Source organism: Bombyx mandarina, chromosome 11 (genome assembly GCF_030267445.1).
Source record: "Bombyx mandarina strain Sakado chromosome 11, ASM3026744v2".
Lineage (NCBI taxonomy): Eukaryota > Metazoa > Arthropoda > Insecta > Lepidoptera > Bombycidae > Bombyx > Bombyx mandarina.
In genome coordinates, this window is record NC_143218.1 from 3,715,969 (window position 1) to 3,737,141 (window position 21,173).

Genomic DNA, 21,173 nt, shown 5'->3' on the forward strand with positions numbered 1-21,173 from the left:
GTCGAACCCGTCGCTTGTGACGAAGGGCTCGACGAGTGAACTAACCCACAGACAGCCCACTGAGTTTCTCGCCGGATTTTCTCAGTGGGTCGCGTTTCCGAACCGGTGGTAGATTCTGCGAGGCGTTGCTCTTGCTAGGGCTAGTGTTAATAACGTTTTCAAAATTTGAGCTCCGTCAGCTCACGTACTTGTTAGGTTAAGGCCATCCGCTTAGTTACGAAAAAAAAAACTTTCAGACCGAACAGAATATCGTCACAATCGAGTATCCGAATCCATTACAACACTATTACGAATGATCTAAGTTTTAATAGGCTAGCTTCCTGACCATCCGTTCTTTATCCACAATTTCTGACTTGAGCGAAGACCTACACTTAACAGTGAAATGAAAAGTAATATGAATTACATTCCAAAATAATTTCAAATGTAGTTTTAATATTATTACACGTAATCCTCCTATAACGCGGTAGATACGTTCCTACAAAGTTCTGTGTTGTACGAAACCGTGTTAGATCAAAAGCCAGTAAAAAGACGAGTAATTTTTCTGTATTTTTTTTATTGCTTTCATGGGTGGACGAGCTCACAGCCCACCTGGTCTTAAGTGATTACTGGAGCCCATAGACATCTATGACGTAAATGCCGTCACCCACCTTGGGATATTAGTTCTAAGGTCCCAGTATAGTTACAACGGCTGCCCCACCCTTCAAACCGAAACGCATTACTGCTTCACGGCAGAAATAAGCAGGGCGGTGGTACGTACCCGTGCGGACTCACAACACGTCCTACCACCAGTAATAAAAAGTGCTAAACTCGAGAGGTTATGCCAGCTTCGCCGAGCGAGTAGATGAGCTCACGAGGCTCTAACCTGAGGTTTGCTAACACTAGGCCTAGCAAGAGCGGCGCTACGCAGAATCTATCGCCGTATCGGAATAACGACCATCTGAGAAGATCGCGCAACAAACTCTATGGCTTGCGTCTATGGGACTAGAGACATGACCTACATATCAATTATATAAAGCGCATATTACAATTGCGGGTCATCCGTGAACAAGTTCGCATTTAATTACAAAAATGTGTATCGCGTCGTTAGATACGAACACACCGGGCGCCTTACACATTAGGCCCCGGCTCCAACACCACTTAAGACAATAAAAGCACAAAACAAATCATAAAAACGATTTTATTCAAAAACACAAATATTTTTCTTCTCTGGCAATACTTCGATCGGATCCACGTCCGTTTTCTTCGCACTGGTCACCCTGCCCATCTTCAGATGTATCGTCTTCACGTGGAGATTCATTGAATTTGATTGACTGAATTTCTTTGAACAATACCGACATTCGTAGGGCTTCGCTCCCGTGTGAGTCTGTCTTGAAATAATTGATTATTTAGGTACCATTATCTATATACATATGTATATAAAAATGAATTGCTGTTGGTTAGTCTCGCTAAAACTCGAGAACGGTTGGACCGATTTGACTAATTTTGGTCTTGAATTATTTGTGAAAGTAGATAAAGATACTGCTTCACGGCAGAAATAGGCAGTATTATACTGACATTTGCTGATGGAAGAGCCTTTTGTGAGTCCGTTCGGGTGTATACCACCGTCTTGATTGTTAAGAGGCAATCAAGACGCGCCTCAAGGCATCCCACCACCGGTAGCCGCGACCCCCTCACCCGGTAATGTCGGTTCAGGGCCGGCTTCTGGCTGAAGCTCCGGCCGCAGACGATGCAGCAGTACGGCTTCTCGCCGGTGTGCGTGCGCACGTGGATCCGGAGCTGGTTCTTCTCGGTGAACCTCCTCGAGCACGTCTCGCAAGAGTACGGCTTCTCGCCGGTGTGGATCCGCTGGTGGTAGCGCAGGAAGGCGTTCGACTTCAAAACGAAAAAAATAAATAAAAAGAAATTAAAAAAAAAAAACGAAGAACTGTACATGTACTGAATAGTCGCGAAAACCTTTGCAGGAGCATATTAAAAAAAAAAAAAAAACTAGGCATAGTACCTATCATCTATACTTTTTTTTTCGTACCACAATGAGTGAAAGTGGATTGAAAGTAAAAATCATGAAAACAATTTTTTGGAGAAAAAAAAAACAATTTTGCTTAACTTTTGTGCAAAAATTACAGGTATTCTGGGATTTTTAAGGGTCTCGTGATGGATAGTGGTGGTACTTAAGTTGCCAATACAAAAAAAAAAACAAATATTAAACATTTTGTAATTGCAAAGTTAGTTAAAAATGATTTTCAGAGGTTTCTGATTTTCGAAAAAAAGGTTACCCAATTGTTTTCTGTAATTTAAAAAAATTATATAAATATATTTTCTTGAGTAATTACGAGCAGGTCTTTGAATTTTAGGACCCGTTAAAGAATTAATTGTTTAACTAGAACTTTTAGAATTTGGAATTGAAGGGTGGGGCAGCCGTTGTACTATAAAAACTGAGACTAGACCTCAAGCCTCAATTTACGATGCCGATGCCCAGGGGCTCCGGTAGCCACATAAAACGAGACAATCGTCTAAAAACAAACAACAAAAAAAAACAACAACAATGAATAAAACTCACGCTGAACTTTTTCCCGCAAACTTCGCACACGATATCCTTATTGTACTTTATGCCTAAGTGCATTCGATTTATGTGAGCTTGCAGCTTTGACTTGTTCGCGAAGCTCCCGCCGCACTGGAACATTGTTAACCACGACTTTTACCGCTGACCCGACAACCCCCCAACCCCCCAATCCACACCCCTTCCCTCCACAGGTCATCCGTACTGCCTAATATCGCTGTATCCATCCCCAATGCCAATGAATAAACTTACTGGTGGTAGGACCTCTTGTGAGTCTGCACGGGTAGGTACCACCGCCCGTGCCCATTTCTGCCGTGAAGCAGTCTTGCGTTTCGGTTTGAAGGATGTGGCAGCCGTTGTAACTATACTGAGACCTTAGAACTCATATCACAAGATGGGTGGCGGTATTTACTTTGTAGATGTCTGTGGGCTCCGGCAACCACTTAAGACCGTATGGGCCGTGAGCTCGTCCACTCACCTAAGCAATAAAAAAGCCCCCCTCCGCGATGGTTTCCCGAGTGCTATGACGCGTCCTTCTCCATACGAGGTTTGTGGAGAGCACCAAGTAGTAGACAGAAGCTTGTCTATGCCCATGACATTGCTAAGGCCCATGAGTGACGGTAACCATTCGCTTCTAGACGAGGTACAAGCTCGTCTGCCTGTAAGGGACCGTTCACACAGACCAGCTCGGAGAGGAGAGCAGATCTTTATCACGTTGGAAACAGAGTTTTCAGTCATTGTAGTAAAGTTTATTTTTGAAGTGGAACTTCTTAATGCGACCATATCAGCGTCACCGGGCGAGTAGGTGAGCTCACGGGGCTCAAACCTGACGTTGTTGCTAATACTGGCAACAACGTCAGGTTGGCAAGAGCAGTGCTTCGCAGAATCTACCACCGGATCGGAAACGCGACCCACTGAGAAGATCCGGCGAGAAACTCAGTGGGCTGTGTCTGTGGGTTAATTCACTCGTCGAGCCCTTCGTCGTAAGCGACGGGTTCGACGAGAACGATGATCGGTGCTTGAGGTACCTACAATAGGCGCGCGAGTTCATGTCCATCCTGAGGAATGCGGTAGTGCTGTGACCTAAAATGTCGATAATAACTACCGATTTAGTCAGCAGCTGTCAATTTGGTTTAATGTAACTTAAGGTAATTTTGCAATTTATGAAATAAAATAAATGTGATAAGTAATTACTTGTTTATTTCTAATAGAGAAAAATATTTTTTTCATTCCACATCAATCACTATCGAATGAAAAGACAACCGACAGGTCAGAGTCGAAATCAGTAAGTATCTTTTTTCAGTAGGTATTTTTTTCTACCTGAACTTCTTGGAAGCGGAGTAGTTGTGGTTAAATAACACAATAGCGTTAGCGTAAATTTTCGATATCGATAAGCGCGCGTCACAACCGTCAAGGACAACACTCGACGTCAGATAAATGCGGGGAGGTGGGGCGAGCTGTTCCCCGCGCATCGCCTCTGGTCACGATGGACATGAACTCGCGCGCATACAGTAAAAGCACCGTTAGTGGATCGGGAGGATCCGAAATGACGTGTTTAGGGCTGCCTTTCCACATTCATCGCTCGCAACACCCACTCGCAAACCGCCCATCGTTCTCTATTCACCTGGTCGCAGGCCACTTTGGTCTGGCCCGTATCCCCGGGCGGTCCTCGGTGCCTCTTCAAACTCTTCAAGTGCTCCTTCATGTGAACCGTGAACGAATCCGCGCTGCTGTACTTTATATTGCAAATCTTACATTTTAAACTGAAAAAACATAGATCGCGTTCATTAGATCGGCTTGAATTTTATTCATACTTAATATTATAAACAAGCGGCCCGCTCCGGCTCCGTTCGTGTCTTGAACAAAAATTTCAACGATATTTGACGTTGTTTTATTTTTTTTAATAAAAGAACACTTATTGCGGCATAACTATAAAAGTTAGACATAAGCTGTCGCGACACTTTTTGTAAATAATAATGTGTTCTACAAAGTCGTAGTACATTATTTTATTCTATCATCAATAGTTTTCGCAGGACACGCGATGTAAAGAATATTTTAGGTGATTTTTTTTACACCTTGGATTACGTTATTGGAGTTTTAGTAAGGATCCCTAATTTTTTTCAAAAAAGATTGTAGACTATCTCACTCGGGAATAGTGTAGCTTCCAAACAGTGAAAGAATTTTTCAAATCGGTTCGGTAGTTTCAGAGCTTATTCAATATAAACAAACAAATCTTTCCTCTTTATAATCTTAGTATAGACTTGAAAGTGTTTGTTTGTCCGTCTTTCACGTCGAACCGAAGCAACGAACTAACATGTATTGTTTAAAATGGAGGGTAGATGTAAGGAGCGCCATCTTGTATAGGGGACAAGTTGAAGTCCGCCTGTACACAGCGAGTTGTTGTTGGAAGAATCACCGGAATAGCGCTAGTGTAGGAAGTGGGAATGATGTGAATATAGCAGTTTTTAAACAAAGTGAATTGTGCTAGTTTATGACGCCATTTATAAAATCCTTCCACTAGCTACTGTGGCGCCATCTTAATTGGCGCCCTTTCAGTGGAAACTTTTTAATACACTGAAATGGCGCTCCTTACTTCTACACTCCATAGTATAATGACAGTATCATGTCAGAAGCGTGACATAGACTACTTTATATCCTAAAAAACATATTTTTGCCACGAGATACTACACTAATATTTTTCCTACAACGCCCGAGCGAAGCCGTGGGTAACAGCAAGTAAATATGAGATTAAAAACACCAAAGCGAACAAACAATTGATTTGATATTTTCCTTTCTCCTGTCTATAGAGGGCAGGAGTCAAGAAGACCGGCTCAGTATATTAAAAGTATTCGCTGAAAAGGTGATCTTCAAATTCATTCAGAGTTGCCAAGCGTTATAAAGTAAATATTCTAAATACGATACCATGGTTTAAAATAAAAATATAATTTTATTTATCGCATAGATGGGTGGACGAGGTCACAGCCCGCTGACATTTACAACGTCAATGCCGCCACCCACCTCGAGATATGAGTTCTAAAGCCTCAGTATAGTTACGACGGCTGCCCCGCCCTTCAAACCGAAACGCATTACTGCTTCACGGCAGAAATAGGCAGGGCGGTGGTGCCTACCCGCGCGGACTCACAAGACGCCCTACCACCATCTATATACCAATAGAGGTAGACTTTGATAAGTATTCGCTGCCGAAATCAGCAATACCAGAGGAACAGCCAAGTCACCAACAAACCTTTTTATAATGGTAGGCAAGACTAGTTTTGGAGTACATGGACATCATGATCTACCCCCCCCCCCCTTTTTGAGATAAAAGGTAGAGTTCTCGATTGTTCTTTGGCTGTACCAGACCGGCCGTCAGTGTTGAAAACGCATCTTAATATAATATGTCTTTCGCTGACCTACTATCGTATCGGTGGTTGATAGAACAGATCATATGTCTCTTCCAGGCTTCGAGGGTCGTGAAACGAATGTCGCATTCGGCGCAGAAGCCCTCCCCGGGAGAACCGTCCTCGGGATTCTGAAAGATTCAAGCGATGGCACACTAATACCTGGACATGTATAGTATGGGATTGTTTTATGGGTCTGTTGTTGTATGTTTATCTTAAGCACTGGTAATTAAGGAACATTTTTAAACGATTGTGTAGCTATCAATTGTTTAATTAGTGTAATTAGTCTCCAAACGATTATTTTCCACCTGATGGTTGTCTGGAATAAATCGCTCTTAGCGATAAGACCGGACCGCCAATTGTACTTTTTTTGTATTTAATGTTTCGCAATGTTTTCTTTTTTGGTGCACGATAAAGAATACTCTCTCTCTCTCTTTTTCTCTTTCACTGATGGTAGAGAGTTTTGTGAGCCCGCACGGGAAGGTACCACCGTCTAGTCTAAATTTGCCGCAAAGCAGTAATGCGATCCGGTTCGAATTACACATCAGCATGTTTCGAGTATGTAGCGGAACATGGTCTATGGGCTCCGGCAATTATTAAATAGCAGCTTTCCCGTGAGTTGGTACACGCTATAAAAAAAAGCAAAACGATAAATTGCCATTGAATAATACCTCCGCCCCTCCCCACCCCCACCCCCCACTTATCCCGGGTTCTGTTCCGAGCGAAGACCGGACGTTTGGGCGAAAGTGTAGGGGGATTGTTTACTGGGTGGCAGCAACCACATACTCTGCCTGCACCTCCAGCGCGGGGTCCACGGAGGAGGTTCCCCCCCCCCTCCCCAAAAGTGAAGTCACTTGAATTGGTTTCTTTTCGCCCGTCAGAGGAAGTGTGAAAGTAGCCCCGGTGATTGACAAATTAAGAAGCGGACGGTAAGTAGTATGGACATGTGATGCGTAGAGAGGAGATGCATGTGACTGGGAGATGTATGTGATGGAGTGTGTGAATGACGATATGAGAGAGAGAGAGGAATGAGCGTTGAGATGACGGCTGATAGAAGAGAATGGAAGAAAAAAATTAGCTGTGCCGACAATTCGATAGTGGGATAAGGTACAGACACAGAAAAAGAAGAATCTAGTCTCCATATTGACCTATTTGCCATAGCCTGGAAAGTCTATACGGAATTCACTGTGACTAGTAGCTAAGCTTACGAGGCTTAGCCTGACTGCTAAGAGCAGTGCTTCGCAGTATCTACCATCGGATCGGAATCGCGACCCACTGAGAAGATCCGGCGAGAAACTCAGTGGACTGTGTCTGTAGGTCAATGAATTGGCTACCAGGCGCGACCACTCACCGATTCGCTCGATTTGTGTGCTTTGGTCTTGTGCATCAGAAGTCCGTGGGCTCCTATAAAGCTCTCGCCGCACAAGTTGCATATATATTTGGATGGATGCCTTTTGCGTTTGTGCGTCAGGTACGAAGTAGGCTTCCTATAAAAAAAAACACACTGATTGACTCGATGGTGCAATAGTTAGCGGCCCAGACCGTTGCGAAGAGGATCGCCGGTTCGAATCCTACATCGGGTTAACATTATGTGATGAACAGGTTTGTTTGCTATTCCATTGGTTGTTCATTGTCTATATATGTACATATTTAGGATGTAAGTAAGTATGTATGTCAGTTTCTGGTACCGGTAACACAGGCAATCCTAAATTGGGGCCGAATTACCGTGCGCAATTTGTTCCCAATTATTTTTATTTTTCTTTATCATATCGAGAAATCAGACATTTTTTTGCTGTGAACCATCCACCTGTGCTTGTTGCTTTCTCCTTCTAATCGTTTTTGTGTAACAAATTGCTGTGTGTGTGTGAAATTGGACATAGTCATTCCGGTAGTGGACTTAAACCCCATATTGCCTGAACCAAGATTCACGCAGCAGACCCCATACTGATCTTACCTAAATTAACCACATTCATAGTTAAACTAAAACACCTCTAAGACTATTATAACTAAACTCTTCAAAAAATTATTAGACTTACCTAAACTTCATTCCGCACAGTAGACATTCATACGTGTGTCCGTTGTGCCACTTCTCATGATCCCTCGCCTGATTCCTGTTGCAATTAAACTCAACTTTGTCCGAAGTTCTTAATGGTGGTAGGACCTCTTGTGAGTCCGCGCGGGTAGGTACCACCACCCCGCCTATTTCTGCCGTGAAGCAGTAACGCGTTTCGGTTTGAAGGGCGGGGCAGCCGTTGTAACTATACTGAGACTTATATCTCAAGGTGGGTGGCGGTATCTACGTTGCCTACCCGGGCGGACTCACAAGACGTCCTACTACCAGTAATCAAGCAAATCATAATTTTTATTGCACAATGTTATTTCCTCCAATGTGGACTCATATTCGCGAATTTGTTAGGGACGTTTATCATAGGATTTGCAGAAGCAGGATTCCCGTTGCGATTAAAGCCAATAAAAAATCTCGTGGGGGGATAAGGGTGAGGAACAGTGGAAAAAGAAGATCTCCATTGCGATTAAAGTCAATAAAAAATCTTGTGGGGGATGAGGGTGAGGGACAGTGGAAGAAGAGATGTCCGTTGCGATTAAAGCCAATAAGAAATCTTGTGGGTGGATGAGGGTGAGGGACAGTGGAAGAAATGATGTCCGTTGCGATTAAAGCCAATAAGAAAACTTGTGGCTGGATGAGGGTGAGGGACAGTGGAAGAAGAGATGTCCGTTGCGATTAAAGCCAATAAGAAATCTCGTGGGGGGATAAGGGTGAGGAACAGTGGAAAAAGAAGGATCTCCATTGGGATTAAAGTCAATAAAAAATCTTGTGGGGGATGAGGGTGAGGGACAGTGGAAGAAGAGATGTCCGTTGCGATTAAAGCCAATAAGAAATCTTGTGGGTGGATGAGGGTGAGGGACAGTGGAAGAAATGATGTCCGTTGCGATTAAAGCCAATAAGAAAACTTGTGGCTGGATGAGGGTGAGGGACAGTGGAAGAAGAGATGTCCGTTGCGATTAAAGCCAATAAGAAATCTCGTGGGGGGATAAGGGTGAGGAACAGTGGAAAAAGAAGGATCTCCATTGCGATTAAAGTCAATAAAAAATCTTGTGGGTGGATGAGGGTGAGGGACAGTGGAAGAAATGATGTCCGTTGCGATTAAAGCCAATAAGAAAACTTGTGGCTGGATGAGGGTGAGGGACAGTGGAAGAAGAGATGTCCGTTGCGATTAAAGCCAATAAGAAATCTTGTGGGTGGATGAGGGTGAGGGACAGTGGAAGAATAAGGATCGCCTGTTGCCATCAAAGCCAATTAAGAAGCTCACATGGTGTGCGAGATTGTACCACACTTGTTGCAGCGGTACAGTCTCTCGTGCGCCGTCACCGAATGAACCCTCAGGTGGCGTTGAGTCCTGTAGTGCATCTTGCACACGGGACACTGGTGCGGCCCGTTGACCTGTCCAAAGAATCTCAAGAGATCTCGATACGGAAGCACAAGATGAATGCTTAGTGCGAGTGGGAAGTATTAAGAAGTTGGAGTGTGGAATTGAAACAGTTTCCCTTCGTTTGCCGCTAGGGGCGCTGTTCCAACTGCATACAAAATTAGAGTTAACTTTTACGCTATCGAGAACGTTAAAAAATTCGCACTAAGCACACTGGTATCGTGTGGTTACTGGACCAGCGGTAGGCAGCGGCTTGGCTCTGCCCCTGGCATTGCTGACGTTCATGAGCGACGGTGACCACTTACCATCAGGTGGACCGTATGCTCGTCTGCCTACAATGGCAAAAAAAAAAGTGTTTCCCAACCTCTTTTTTGTGCCACGCCCCACTGTAACATTTCTCAAATTTTTATGTCCCCCATACATCTTTTTTAATATAAAAAAATTGATTTTTTCCTTAAAAAACATAAATGATAGGTTTTAGAAAGAAATCACAATGAAATTGTTATCAAAACGCAGTAAGTAATATTTCAAAACATATAATAAAAAAATGAAATTAAAATTCCAAATAATTTTAATACAGATTTTCATTTACCATCGGCGCCGGTAACCACTCACCATCCTGTGGGCCGTATGCTCGTCTGCCTACAAGGGAAATAAAAAAATAAAAATAAAATTGACGTTCAATTATAAAAACATCGAACTGTCGTTGCTGATAGCGAATAAAACGGATCTTTAATTACAAAGATAAATGTCGCTTGTTTAGCTAGGAATGTCACTTAAACCAAACATCCTTTCACCCCTCCATATAATGATATTGTCTTTACGCATTAAAAGTGTACAATTTGCATAAATATTCCAAATTGAGTTAACTAGAGGTCCCGTAGTAGTCGAAATTCGACTATAATTAATTGGAATTGTAAGTTTGTACACTATTATGATTGTATTTTATACTTTTATAATCACAAATTTCGCCAAGACTACACTATAAATAATATTAACAAAGACGAACAATATTTAATCTATTCTCAATTTGACAACGGACATCAAGAACAAAAGTTTGACAATAAATAGTATGCATGCGTGTGTGCGTCAAATACATGGTATGTAGTGTGTGTAATGTTTTCTTTATTGATTTAATGTATCTTTTAGGCACTATTTAAAAAAAATATTAGCATTGTGCACTTCTTCTCTATATTCTCTATAAGTGTGGAAAATTTCATACTCCTCCGTCCGCGCAATTTTCGTAAAAAGGGATACAAAGTTTTTGCTTCACGTATTAATATATAGATTGAGTTAATATGCGGAATCATTTGGTATCACCAGTATTTTTCTCACAAATATTGTGAAAAGAGCGTAGTTTTTTGTTTTTTTTTTGTTTTGACTACTATTAACAAAATTAATACATAGTTTTATCTTACTTTAAAAGACAGATAATGTAACTGGTAGAAAATAAAAATTAATGTAGCAAAGATGATGATTAATATTAAAAATATCACATGTTCAACCTTTAGAACACTCTCCTGTAAAATTCGTAAGTTTTGAGATTATACAGTTTTAATGCGAGAAGACGACACTTACTTCGTCGTGTTTCATCTTGTGATTGATATAAGCCTGTTCAAAAACAAATCCCCTGAAGCACAAATTGCATTTGAACGGCGAATTAATGTAATTCAACGACTTGGCTCTCTTAAGCAGCGCCTCCATCTGCTCCTCCCTGCTCAGCTTTATTTCTTCAGAGTCAATCTTTTGCTCTGATGAATTAAAAAAAAAAAAACAAAAAAAAACTAATGCGCGTGCAACTTGATGCAAGTAACAGAAGTGAAACTTCTTTAACAGAGTGAAACTTCTTTTGCGGTGTGTCGTATTGTGGTTTTCTTCATTTCTCATCCTTAAATCTAATCTTCTCTTGTAATAGGGAATGCTGTGTATAAGAGAGACGACCTAACTCGGTTTCTCCCTCTCTCCATGGTCGAGTGGTTCGCGAGACGCTCTGTCTATCCTCTCACTCTCGCTCTTCCTAAAATTGTATCTTTTCTCTCTAGCCGTAACAAATCTGTCGCGAGTTAAATTTAACTCTCAACGCGCCTAAAGAAGTTTCACTTCTAAAATGAGCGTGGCACTTCCAATCTTACTGATATTACTGATACTCTAAACTTCCTCTCAAATCTTTACAAGGATGAACAGCATTATACAAAAAAAAAACCCAACATGGCACATTGCGATGGAGATAATTAATACTGGAGTTATGGCCGCAGGAGGGTTGATGTCAGACTGGCAGACAGTAGGATTCTTGTCAATGCAGCATCATGAGAGGACATTCAACGCCGATCCCACAGTCCAGGATTAGGGCAAGAAGTAAAATGAAGAAGTCCATGTTTTTGCTTTGAAAATTCATCTTCATCATCAACTTACAGTAGTCCACTGCCGGACATAGGTCTCTCGAATTGCACACCACTGAACACGATGCTCGGTTTCTCCCCTCCATCTCTGACCGGTCACACTCTTTTCAAACTGTTATGAAGTCGTTGTGGCCTAAAGGGTAAGATGTCTGGTGCATTCGTATTGAGCGATGCACCGGTATTCGAATCCCGCAGGCGGTTACTAATTTTTGTAATGAAATACGTACTTAACAAGTGTTCACGATTGACTTCCGCGGTGAAGGAACATGACGTGTAATAAAAATCAAACCCGCAAAATTATAATTTTAGTAATTACTGGTGGTAGGACCTCTTGTGAGTCCGGACAGGTAGGTAACGCCGCTCCACCTATTTCTGCCGTGAAGCAGTAATGCGTTTCGGTTTGAAGGGCGGGGCAGCCGTTGTAACTATAATGAGACCTTAGAACTTATATCTCAAGGTGGGTGGCGCATTTACGTTGTAGATGTCTATAGGCCCTGTTAGATACGAGGGATACACGAGTGAAACACTTGTCTGCTGTTAACACACTGTCCTATATTTGTTGAAATACCCCGTATGCGTAGGCACACGCACACATACTTAACAGGCCCCAGTAACCACTTAACACCAGGTGGGCTGTGAGCTCGTCCAGCCATCTAAGCAATAAAAAATAAAAAAATTCAAATGAGGTTTAAGGAGAATTTTCAGCGGCAAATTCCATCTTTCCAAGCCCTTACCGGTTCGCTTATTACTTCTTCTTCTATTGGTTTTCTGACATTCACTCATTTCTCTTGGCACCTGTTTTTCTTTGTCGTTCTTTAATATACTTTTTAATGGGACATCATCTTCTGAGTCGGTTGCATTATTACCATCGTCTATGTTGAAATCGTATTTCAGTGAATCTGAGAAAGAAAATCTTGGAGTCACACAGAATGCTCAAAAAGTTACGTTTTTTTTCCACTACCTCATCTGGTAACCTCGAGGGCAGGGCCCTGAAACTGCGATACTTTAAGACAATGTTTTTTTTCTTTGTATGGAAACTAGCGACATCTTGTAGCGGATGCCCCTAAACTTATATGTTGTATGTATAAGAAAATAAATTTATGAATTCGACATTATGATTTATGACAGCTCATGTCCATTAGCTCCACTGATTCCTCTTAACAATAAGCCACACACAAAAAAACTACATACCTTTCAAATCATCTTCATTCGATAAATCTTCATTAATATTCTGTTCTGTAATTTCTTTTTTAACATACACTTCTTGTATCTCTACAGTTTCGATTTTTGATTGACTTAGTAAGCTTTCATGGTGACTGTTTGTCTCAATTACTTGTTCAGTGAGCTGCAAAAAATATTCTCAAATCAAAATAACAGTCAGAGCAATTTATACACATTAATATTAAGCAAATAGTTTTGTTGCAAGTGAGACGCATACTTCAATATGTTTTACTGGTGTTAGGACGTCTTGTAAGTTTGCGCGGGTAGGTACCACCACCCTGCCTATTTCTGCCGTGAAGCAATAATGCATTTTGGTTTGAAGGGTGGAGCAGCCATTGTACTATACTGACACCTTAGAACTCATATCTCAAGATAGGTGGCAGCATTTACATTGTAGATGTCTATGGGCTCCTGTGACCACTTAAAACCAGGTGGGCCATGAACTCGTCCACCCATTTAATCAATAAAAATATCTGCGCCCGGGGTCAGAACCCCGTCAGAATAAGGGAGTTCCCGCAGTCAACACTACAACCAGACACACGGCGCCACCCCGAGGACGCCCAACCGACGGGTCGTCGAGGCGATAGCCGGCGACCAACGATGCCGGTCTCCGCGGTACGGCGGCCCTATCAGGTCGCCCGATCCATGCCGCTGGTGTTCCGGATACTCCATTCAGATCAGGATCAGAGCCAGCGACGCATCGTCCCGTGATATTGAAGAGTGAGTACTGAGTGACCCACCTGAACTCCACTACGTCCGAGTTCCGCTAAAAACATTTCGCTGTTCAGAGCCTTCAACATAAGCTCGTGACAATTCTGTAGCTTCCTCCGACACATGTAGCACAGTAGCAAGGGAAGAACATGATTTTCAATCTGAAAGAAAAAAATTTACGTAAATTTCTGAATACTGAACACGCTATGACTGAGCGCTTACTATTTAGCCAATTTATGAATACCGTAGCCAATAAACAATATAATCGCACCTTTATATTAGTAAGTTTCTCGTAAATAATTTGTAATTTAGTCTTAGTAATTCTATGCATTTTTACATTTATTTTCAAACATATTCTGCACACGGCGAATTCCATTTTTTTGATCGATTTAAGCGAATTAGAGTCCAGATTATGTGTAAATAAAAACAAATCGTTTACGTATGTAATTTATTCAGTTCTTGGTTTCTGAAAAATTTCACTAACTTTTTTGTTTGTTATTTTTTGATTGAACATTTTTACCAATGACTTTGACGCTACAGGCAATAGAAATGCAGCCCATACTTCTTTTGAACTGTAACTCTCATGTACCTATGACATATGTGTGATATAAATGCTAGTGTTATGAGAAGTTTTTTGGTCAAAAACTAAAATCATATAAAATGAAACAAAACGACGAAATTCATTAAATTCTTAGCAATTTCTCCATTTACTGTGAGATACATGACACTCTAGTTTCACTTTTAAGTTGCGGCACATGCTCTCCACCTCATGGTATGTGGTCATAGCGGTCCGTAGACACCGGGATTTCCTTAAAACTAGTCAGGCTCTATCGTGAATCATTTCCTTTCCATGACATTTCTATTAGATTAGATTAGATTAGATTTACTTCCCTGTCTAAGCCTAATAGCAGTTTTACAATCCTTACTTAAGAGATTCGTTTTTGACCTTCGACGACACCGCCACATTTATAATATGTAGGAATTTACGTTTTAGTCGCAAATGTGCAATGATTGTGTAAAATAGAAAAACAAAACAAATGTTATTACTAAGCAATCATTTATTGAAAAGTATTTACGTATCTAATTACTAAATGTAAATTACTATATGTTGAATTTGCAGATATTTATGTGTCACTTTATTTTTAGACATTTTAATTTCCGTTATCAAACTGAATGCTGTAATGTATTCGAATTCAGATGAACAATTATATCATTTTTGAGAAAAACAAAAATATTGTCGTGATTTAATTTATAACTTTACTGTTTATTGCTTAATATTTTCTCTAAAATACTGTTACTAACAAATGAGCGGAAATTCTGTCTAAAATAGTTCACTAGTTCAATATGTTTCCCTGTTTCAATCTTGCAATTTGTTTATATTTTTCGTAACTTCTATTGAAAGTTGATTGAAAGGTGACGAAAATTGGTTAGAATCCCAACTGTCTGGATTTTTTTTTTAAAAGCACAAATTCTAATTAAGAAGACAATACGCATAGTGAACTATGCGCCCGTTGCCGGCACACCTATACAAAGAAGTAGAAACATGTAAATGTCAAAATGAAGACGATAAATGACACTAATCAATAAACAAAAAAGGAATTAGGATTTCTAAGAGACGCAGGGGTTTAAAGCTATTTCAAAAGAATAAGACTAAGTAAAAAATATAATTGCTTTAAAATGTTATGAGCTTATCTGGATAAACACATCATTTAATTGAGAAAACTATGACTACCGCATATACACCGAGAACTTCTGAAACAGAAAACGAAGTGTTCAATGTAAATTGGTAAGTTGATATATGTACTATAATAATATTTTAACAAACAAATAATCACTTAAAGTTATCATGTATAGCCTGTTTAATTCTTGATAATCTCAATTCTTAATTTTTCTATTCCACAATTTTGCCTTATAATGGTATTATAATTTTAATTTGAATCTATATATAACTGACACTTGTGTTTGTTCGTAGCTGCCTATTTCTGCCGTGAAGCAGTAATGAGGCGTTGTTCTGTAAAAACTGAGGCTTTGAACTCATGTCTCAAGGTGGGTGGCACCATTAATTTGGTTCATATCTATGGACTCCCATCAACCATTTAACACCAGGAGGGCCGTGAGTGACCATTCATCTTTACAATAAAATAAGCTAGTTTAAAGCTTTCGCTGCTGAAATAGATTAAGAATGTGGCAGCCTACCTCCACCACATTTATTTTCCATAATCTCCATATCCACTCCATCACACAAGATGTGAAATCACTGAAAGTGGTTATTGCCATCCTAGGTATCCAACGGTATTCTTTAGCGAGCCACGAGCCGTGTAAACATCAAGAGTGAATTAAACATTCAAGATATGTTAGGGATTTTCATTACCTCTCATTTGAAATATAACTAATTCTCATAACAAGTCACACGTCATCTAGCCTCAATGTAAGATTCCCTGTACTATGGGGATCTGGAGTCCAATATAGATTTAATATGTTTGTATGTTATATAAATAGTACATGAGGTAATAAGCATCCAGAGATCTGGTAAAGGAACCTGCTTAAATATTGCAACATATGCCTTAGCCTCATGTCCATCACCTCGAAACTCGAAGCCGCTACCAGTGTATTGCCTGCTTGAAAAGGCAATAAGAAGATTTTGAGCTTTGTTTGAAGAAAAAAGTTCTGGTTGCAGGACCTCTTGTGAGTCCGCATGCGTAGGTACCACCACCCTAGCAGTAATGTGTTTCAGTTTGAAGGGTGTGGCAGCCGTTGTAACTATACTGAGACCTTAGAATTCATATCTCAAGGTGGGTGGCGGCATTTACGTTGTAGATGTGCGTAGGCTCCAGTAACCACTAACACCAGGTGGGCTGTGAGCTTGTCCACCCATCTAAGCATTAAAAAAAAAGTGGAATATGACGGCCTCCAGCTTCTAACCAAAATACATGATTTTAGTCGCTTTTCTCATTCCCAGATTGACACAATGAACCAGAATCAAAACATGTCAACGAGCCTATTGGACTATGTCTGCGATTACTGCAACCGCATATTCACCAGGAAATACAACCTTCAAACGCACATAGAGAATCTGCACGTGAACTCCTCCTGCCACTGCGAGGTCTGCGGCAAGAGGTTCGGCACCACCACCGGCTTCCACCTCCATCTGTCAGCCGGGCACAATCGTTACGGTCAACCTCTGCCCGAATGCGACCTCTGCGGCCGGATCTTCACTAGGAAACAGAACATAGTCTCGCACATGATAACGGTGCACCTCCAAGGCTTAGGAAACGAGATCCGGTGCCGCTTCTGCAGCAAGACCTTCACGACCGGACGTAATTTGAAGCGGCACGTGAACTTGCTACACAATCCGAACGTCGAGTACCCGACTTGCGACATCTGCAAGAAAGTGTTCAAAGGAAAACCGTACTTGGTGACTCACATCCAGAGCATGCACAAGTCCGAGAGGGAATCGATCAAGTGTAACATGTGCGATAAAGCTTATACAAACGAGCGCAACTTGAAGAGGCACGTCGACATGTTCCATGGCGTCAAGGGCGAACATCACTGCGGCTTGTGCCCTAAGGTTTATTTGTCGAATCAGAGTCTAAAACGGCATCTGCGCACCAGACACTTGACCGGCGAGGAGCAGTACCGATGCGAATACTGTAACACGGTCTTTAAAGGGAACGAGGAACTGGAAGCTCACGTCCGGTCGCTCCACGCTGGTGAAGTATCGGAAACGACAGACGAGGAAAGTAGAGTGGATCGCCGCTGCGAGGACTGCGACCAGACATTCCCCGCAGAGAAGCTGCTGAGGCAACACGTCAAAAACGTGCATACGTTCAGCGCGTTTTATAAATACTGCAAGGATTCGCTGACGAAGCGAGCGGCCGGCGTCCCTAAGGAGTTATACCACTGCGAGTCGTGCCGCGAAGGGTTCATTACGGTGTATGAACTGAAAACCCACATGCGGATCACGCACGACATTGAATACTCATTGTCGACATGCAATGTTTGCTTCGAAAGGTTTTACAGCAAACTATCGATGGCCGAGCACAAGAGGCGTTGCTTGCCACCGCCAGACGCGAAAGCCTGCTCGTACTGCGATAAGCTGTTCACGGACGTAACCTCGCTCGAGTTTCACACGCGGATATTCCACCCGCAAGCCCGGACCGCGGACCCGGACACGAAACCGGCAAACCGCGACGGTAACTCGTTCAAGTGCGTCCATTGCCACCGGATTTATTACAGCGAGCGCTCGCTGAAGCACCACATTAAGCTGAAGCACAGCACGGACGAGGCGATGGAGTGCAAGAGCTGCGGGAAGATATGCAGCAACAAATACTATTTAGCGTCGCACATGAAGATCGTTCACAGCACTAACGATTGGTCGAAATGCGACTTCTGCGACAAACAGTTCAAATCGAAACGGAATATACGGCGTCACATCGAATACACGCACATGGGCATGCAGAGGCACAAGTGTATAGAGTGCGAAACGTTATTTAAAGAGAAACGAAGCCTAAGGAAGCACGTCAGGTCTAAACACCCGAATTCCGCGCTGTTCCCTCAGTGCCATATATGCTATAAGCGTTTTGAATCTGCGAAATCCTGCAAGATCCATTTAAAGCTCCTCCACGCGTTCAATATGGACACGTTTCCGTGCCATCTGTGCTCCGTCTCGTTCGGCAGCGACGAAGCCCTATCCATACACCTCAAAACGAAGCACCTCGTCGAAGATCAGATTTACAAATGTGAAGAATGCAATCTAGTGTTCAAAGGTCAGGACAAGTTCGACGCTCACAACGAAACGCGTCACGCAAACTCCGCGGAGAGCTCGAAGCAGAAGGTCCTGCCGCGCTGCATCCTCTGCATGAAGGATTTCAGTACGCGCAAAACCCTCAAGCGGCACATCAAGAAGTTCCATGAGGGTTTCGACGCGGACGACCTGGCCAGTTTCGGGTCGAAACGCCGCGTGTTCAGTGTTGACTGCGAGGACTGTCAGAGCAGCTTCAACGACGACTTCCACTACAGCGTGTACATGAAGTTAAGACATCTACGGGAGTCCGTAGTCTTCGAGTGCGGGAGTTGCGGGAGCTCATACAATTCGTTGGAATTCGCGATACAGAGGTATAAATCGGCGAATGCGGATGCCGCGAAAGGGAAGATGATTCTAAGCGATCTGTGCACGGCTGAGATGAGCGACGGGGACGCCGACAACCCTGGCTGCGGGTCGGTGCACGAGACCGCGGACCCTGGAATGGCGAACGACGATGCAATGTTGGAATCTCAAGGACTGTGTGCTTAGTGCGAGTTTTTTAACGTTCTCGATAGCGTAAAAGTTAGCTCATATTTGTGTATGGAATGGGATCGTTTGCCGCTAGGGGCGCTGTTCCAACTGCATACAAAATTGGGTTAACTTTTACGCTATCGGGAAAGTTAAAAAACTCGCACTAAGCACACTGGTCGATATCGAAACCGAACCGTGATGCGGAACGTGTTGTTTACGGTCTAAGGCCAGCTTAGTTCATGGTTCGTCAGGAGGCCAAGATCGCCCGAGCTTGCAGTCATCGGATGAATACCTTCAATATACTGGTGGTAGGACCTCTTGTGAGTCCGCACGGGTAGGTACCACCACCCCGCCTATTTCTGCCGTGAAGCAGTAATGCGTTTCGGCTTAAAGGGTGGGGCAGCCGCTGTAACTATACTGAGACCTTAGAACTTATCTCAAGGTGGGTGTCGAATTTACGTTGAAGATGTATATGGGCTTCAGTAACCACTTGACACCAGGTGGGCTGTGAGCTCGTCCACTCATCTAAGCAAAAAAAAAAGATGAATTCGAGAACGATGTAGCGAATAAGGGATAAAAAAACTGAGAGCAATACAAATGATAATTATTATTACATTATTCGTTGCAAATTTATGACTTAATTAATTTATATAATATATATATAATATTATTGTCTCTCATTTATCAAATTAAGACTGTTTCCTTTATAATAAATGTGTAAAGAAAATGCATATAAATATATACATATTAGAAATAAAGAAATACTTTTTCATTTCTTAAAATGAAAATATGTACAAACATTAATTCATAATAAAAAAAATTAATGGTATTTAATTACTCGTTTTTTTTTTCTTGTGGTTTTGCTTTTTCAACTCTTTTACTGAAGTGCTACCACTTCGATAAAGCGGCACGACACGAGAACCCTCTCATCGTGGCCGCCGGTAACTACATTCCCGATCCTGCGGACAGAATGGAAAGCAGTCGACGTCGCCCAAAACACGTCATCTCGGATCCTCCCGATCCACTAACGGTGCTTTTAGGTACTTCAAGCACCGGTCACCGTTCTCGTCGAACCCGTCGCTTGCGACGAAGGGCTCGACGAGTAAATTAACTCACACACAGCACACTGAGTTTCTCGCCGGATCTTCTCAGTGGGTCGCGTTTCCGATCCGGTAGTTAGATTCTGCGAAGCACGACTCTTGCTAGGGTTCGTGTTAGCATCGTCGTCAGGTTTGAGCTCCGTGAGCTCACCTACTAGTTACGGTTACGCTGCCGCTCCAGGCTACCAGCTTAGGTAGGTAAAAAAAAAAAAGAAGTGCTAAGTTCGTCTGTCTTAAATATTTAGTAGTATAAGTATGACACGTCATCCATTTTCCCCGGATATGAAGACTCGCATGTGTCGTCCATTGGTTCTCATACACACAGCCCACTGAGTTTCTCGCCGAATCTTTTCAGGGGGTCGCGATTCCGATCCGGTAGTAGATTCAGCGAAGCACGGCTCTTACTAGGGCTAGTGTTAGCGGTCGCCAGGATGAGCCCCATAAGTTCGCCTATACTTTGAAGCAATACCGTCTTTACCATAAGGGCACACGGGGCCCGTGCCCAGGGCCCCCATTCTCAGGGGGCCCCAAAAGACCGACAATTTCTCTCACACGTTTATTGTCAATACATTTTTGTCGGGCACAGTACACTTTTTTCACAAATCAGTAATCAGAAGGTATTTACAAGGCATATACTATGCCTATAATAGAAGATTTTGCTTAACAGAAATCCCGAAAGAAACCGTTATTGAAATCGTAACCAAAAAACTAGCAGCATTCTAATATCATTAATGATATATTTTATCATACTGTATTTGATTACCTATAATAAATGGTCTCAAACTCAGTAAAAAAATGTTATTATAATTCGTTTTTTTTACTTTCCAAAAGGGCCTCAAATTCTTGTGTGCCCGAGGGCCCCATCCTAGTTTAAGATGATGTCCCTGCTTTGAAGCTAGAAAAAATATACCTATTGAATAACCCCTCGGGGCTACCAGTAATAGATAGGCAAAAAAGGTGTCACAAAACAACATTAGGCATCTACTTTCTAAAAGATATATTACCTGCATGTCTCTTGCCTATCATAACAGATGCCTATTTATAAAGTGATTTAGTCCGAGGAGTA

General features: G+C 42.1%; 2 protein-coding genes across 2 annotated transcripts; one reads left to right on the forward strand and one right to left on the reverse strand.

Annotated features, from left to right (window-relative positions):
• Nucleotides 1–1,161: 1,161 nt before the first annotated feature.
• Nucleotides 1,162–14,504, reverse strand: LOC114244419 (uncharacterized). Its single transcript, XM_028176226.2, has 13 exons — nt 14,004–14,504; nt 13,762–13,893; nt 12,992–13,145; nt 12,535–12,699; nt 10,980–11,152; nt 9,285–9,415; nt 7,992–8,066; nt 7,307–7,442; nt 5,968–6,086; nt 4,182–4,320; nt 2,558–2,671; nt 1,675–1,872; nt 1,162–1,363 (listed from the first exon to the last, which is right to left on the reverse strand). The coding sequence occupies exons 1-13, from the start codon at nt 14,106–14,108 to the stop codon at nt 1,178–1,180; spliced, it is 1,827 nt and encodes a 608-aa protein (XP_028032027.2). The 5' UTR covers nt 14,109–14,504; the 3' UTR covers nt 1,162–1,177.
• A 447-nt stretch (nt 14,505–14,951) lies between these two features.
• On the forward strand, nt 14,952–19,422 carry LOC114244444 (uncharacterized). The gene is made up of 2 exons (XM_028176272.2): nt 14,952–15,518; nt 16,692–19,422. The coding sequence occupies exon 2, from the start codon at nt 16,701–16,703 to the stop codon at nt 19,023–19,025; it is 2,325 nt and encodes a 774-aa protein (XP_028032073.2). The 5' UTR covers nt 14,952–15,518; nt 16,692–16,700; the 3' UTR covers nt 19,026–19,422.
• Nucleotides 19,423–21,173: the final 1,751 nt, after the last annotated feature.

Bases quoted from the DNA above. Each gene is read 5' to 3' on its own strand.
- LOC114244419 (XM_028176226.2), bottom strand. From the start codon at position 14,108: ATGGAATTCGCCGTGTGCAGAATATGTTTGAAAATAAATGTAAAAATG. The intron at 13,146-13,761 runs GTGGGTCACTCA...TATTTTTTGCAG, and splicing joins TCGGACGTAGTGGAGTTCAG to CTCACTGAACAAGTAATTGA. The intron at 1,364-1,674 runs GTGAGGGGGTCG...ATTTCAAGACAG, and splicing joins CCCTGAACCGACATTACCGG to ACTCACACGGGAGCGAAGCC.
- LOC114244444 (XM_028176272.2), top strand. From the start codon at position 16,701: ATGAACCAGAATCAAAACATGTCAACGAGCCTATTGGACTATGTCTGC.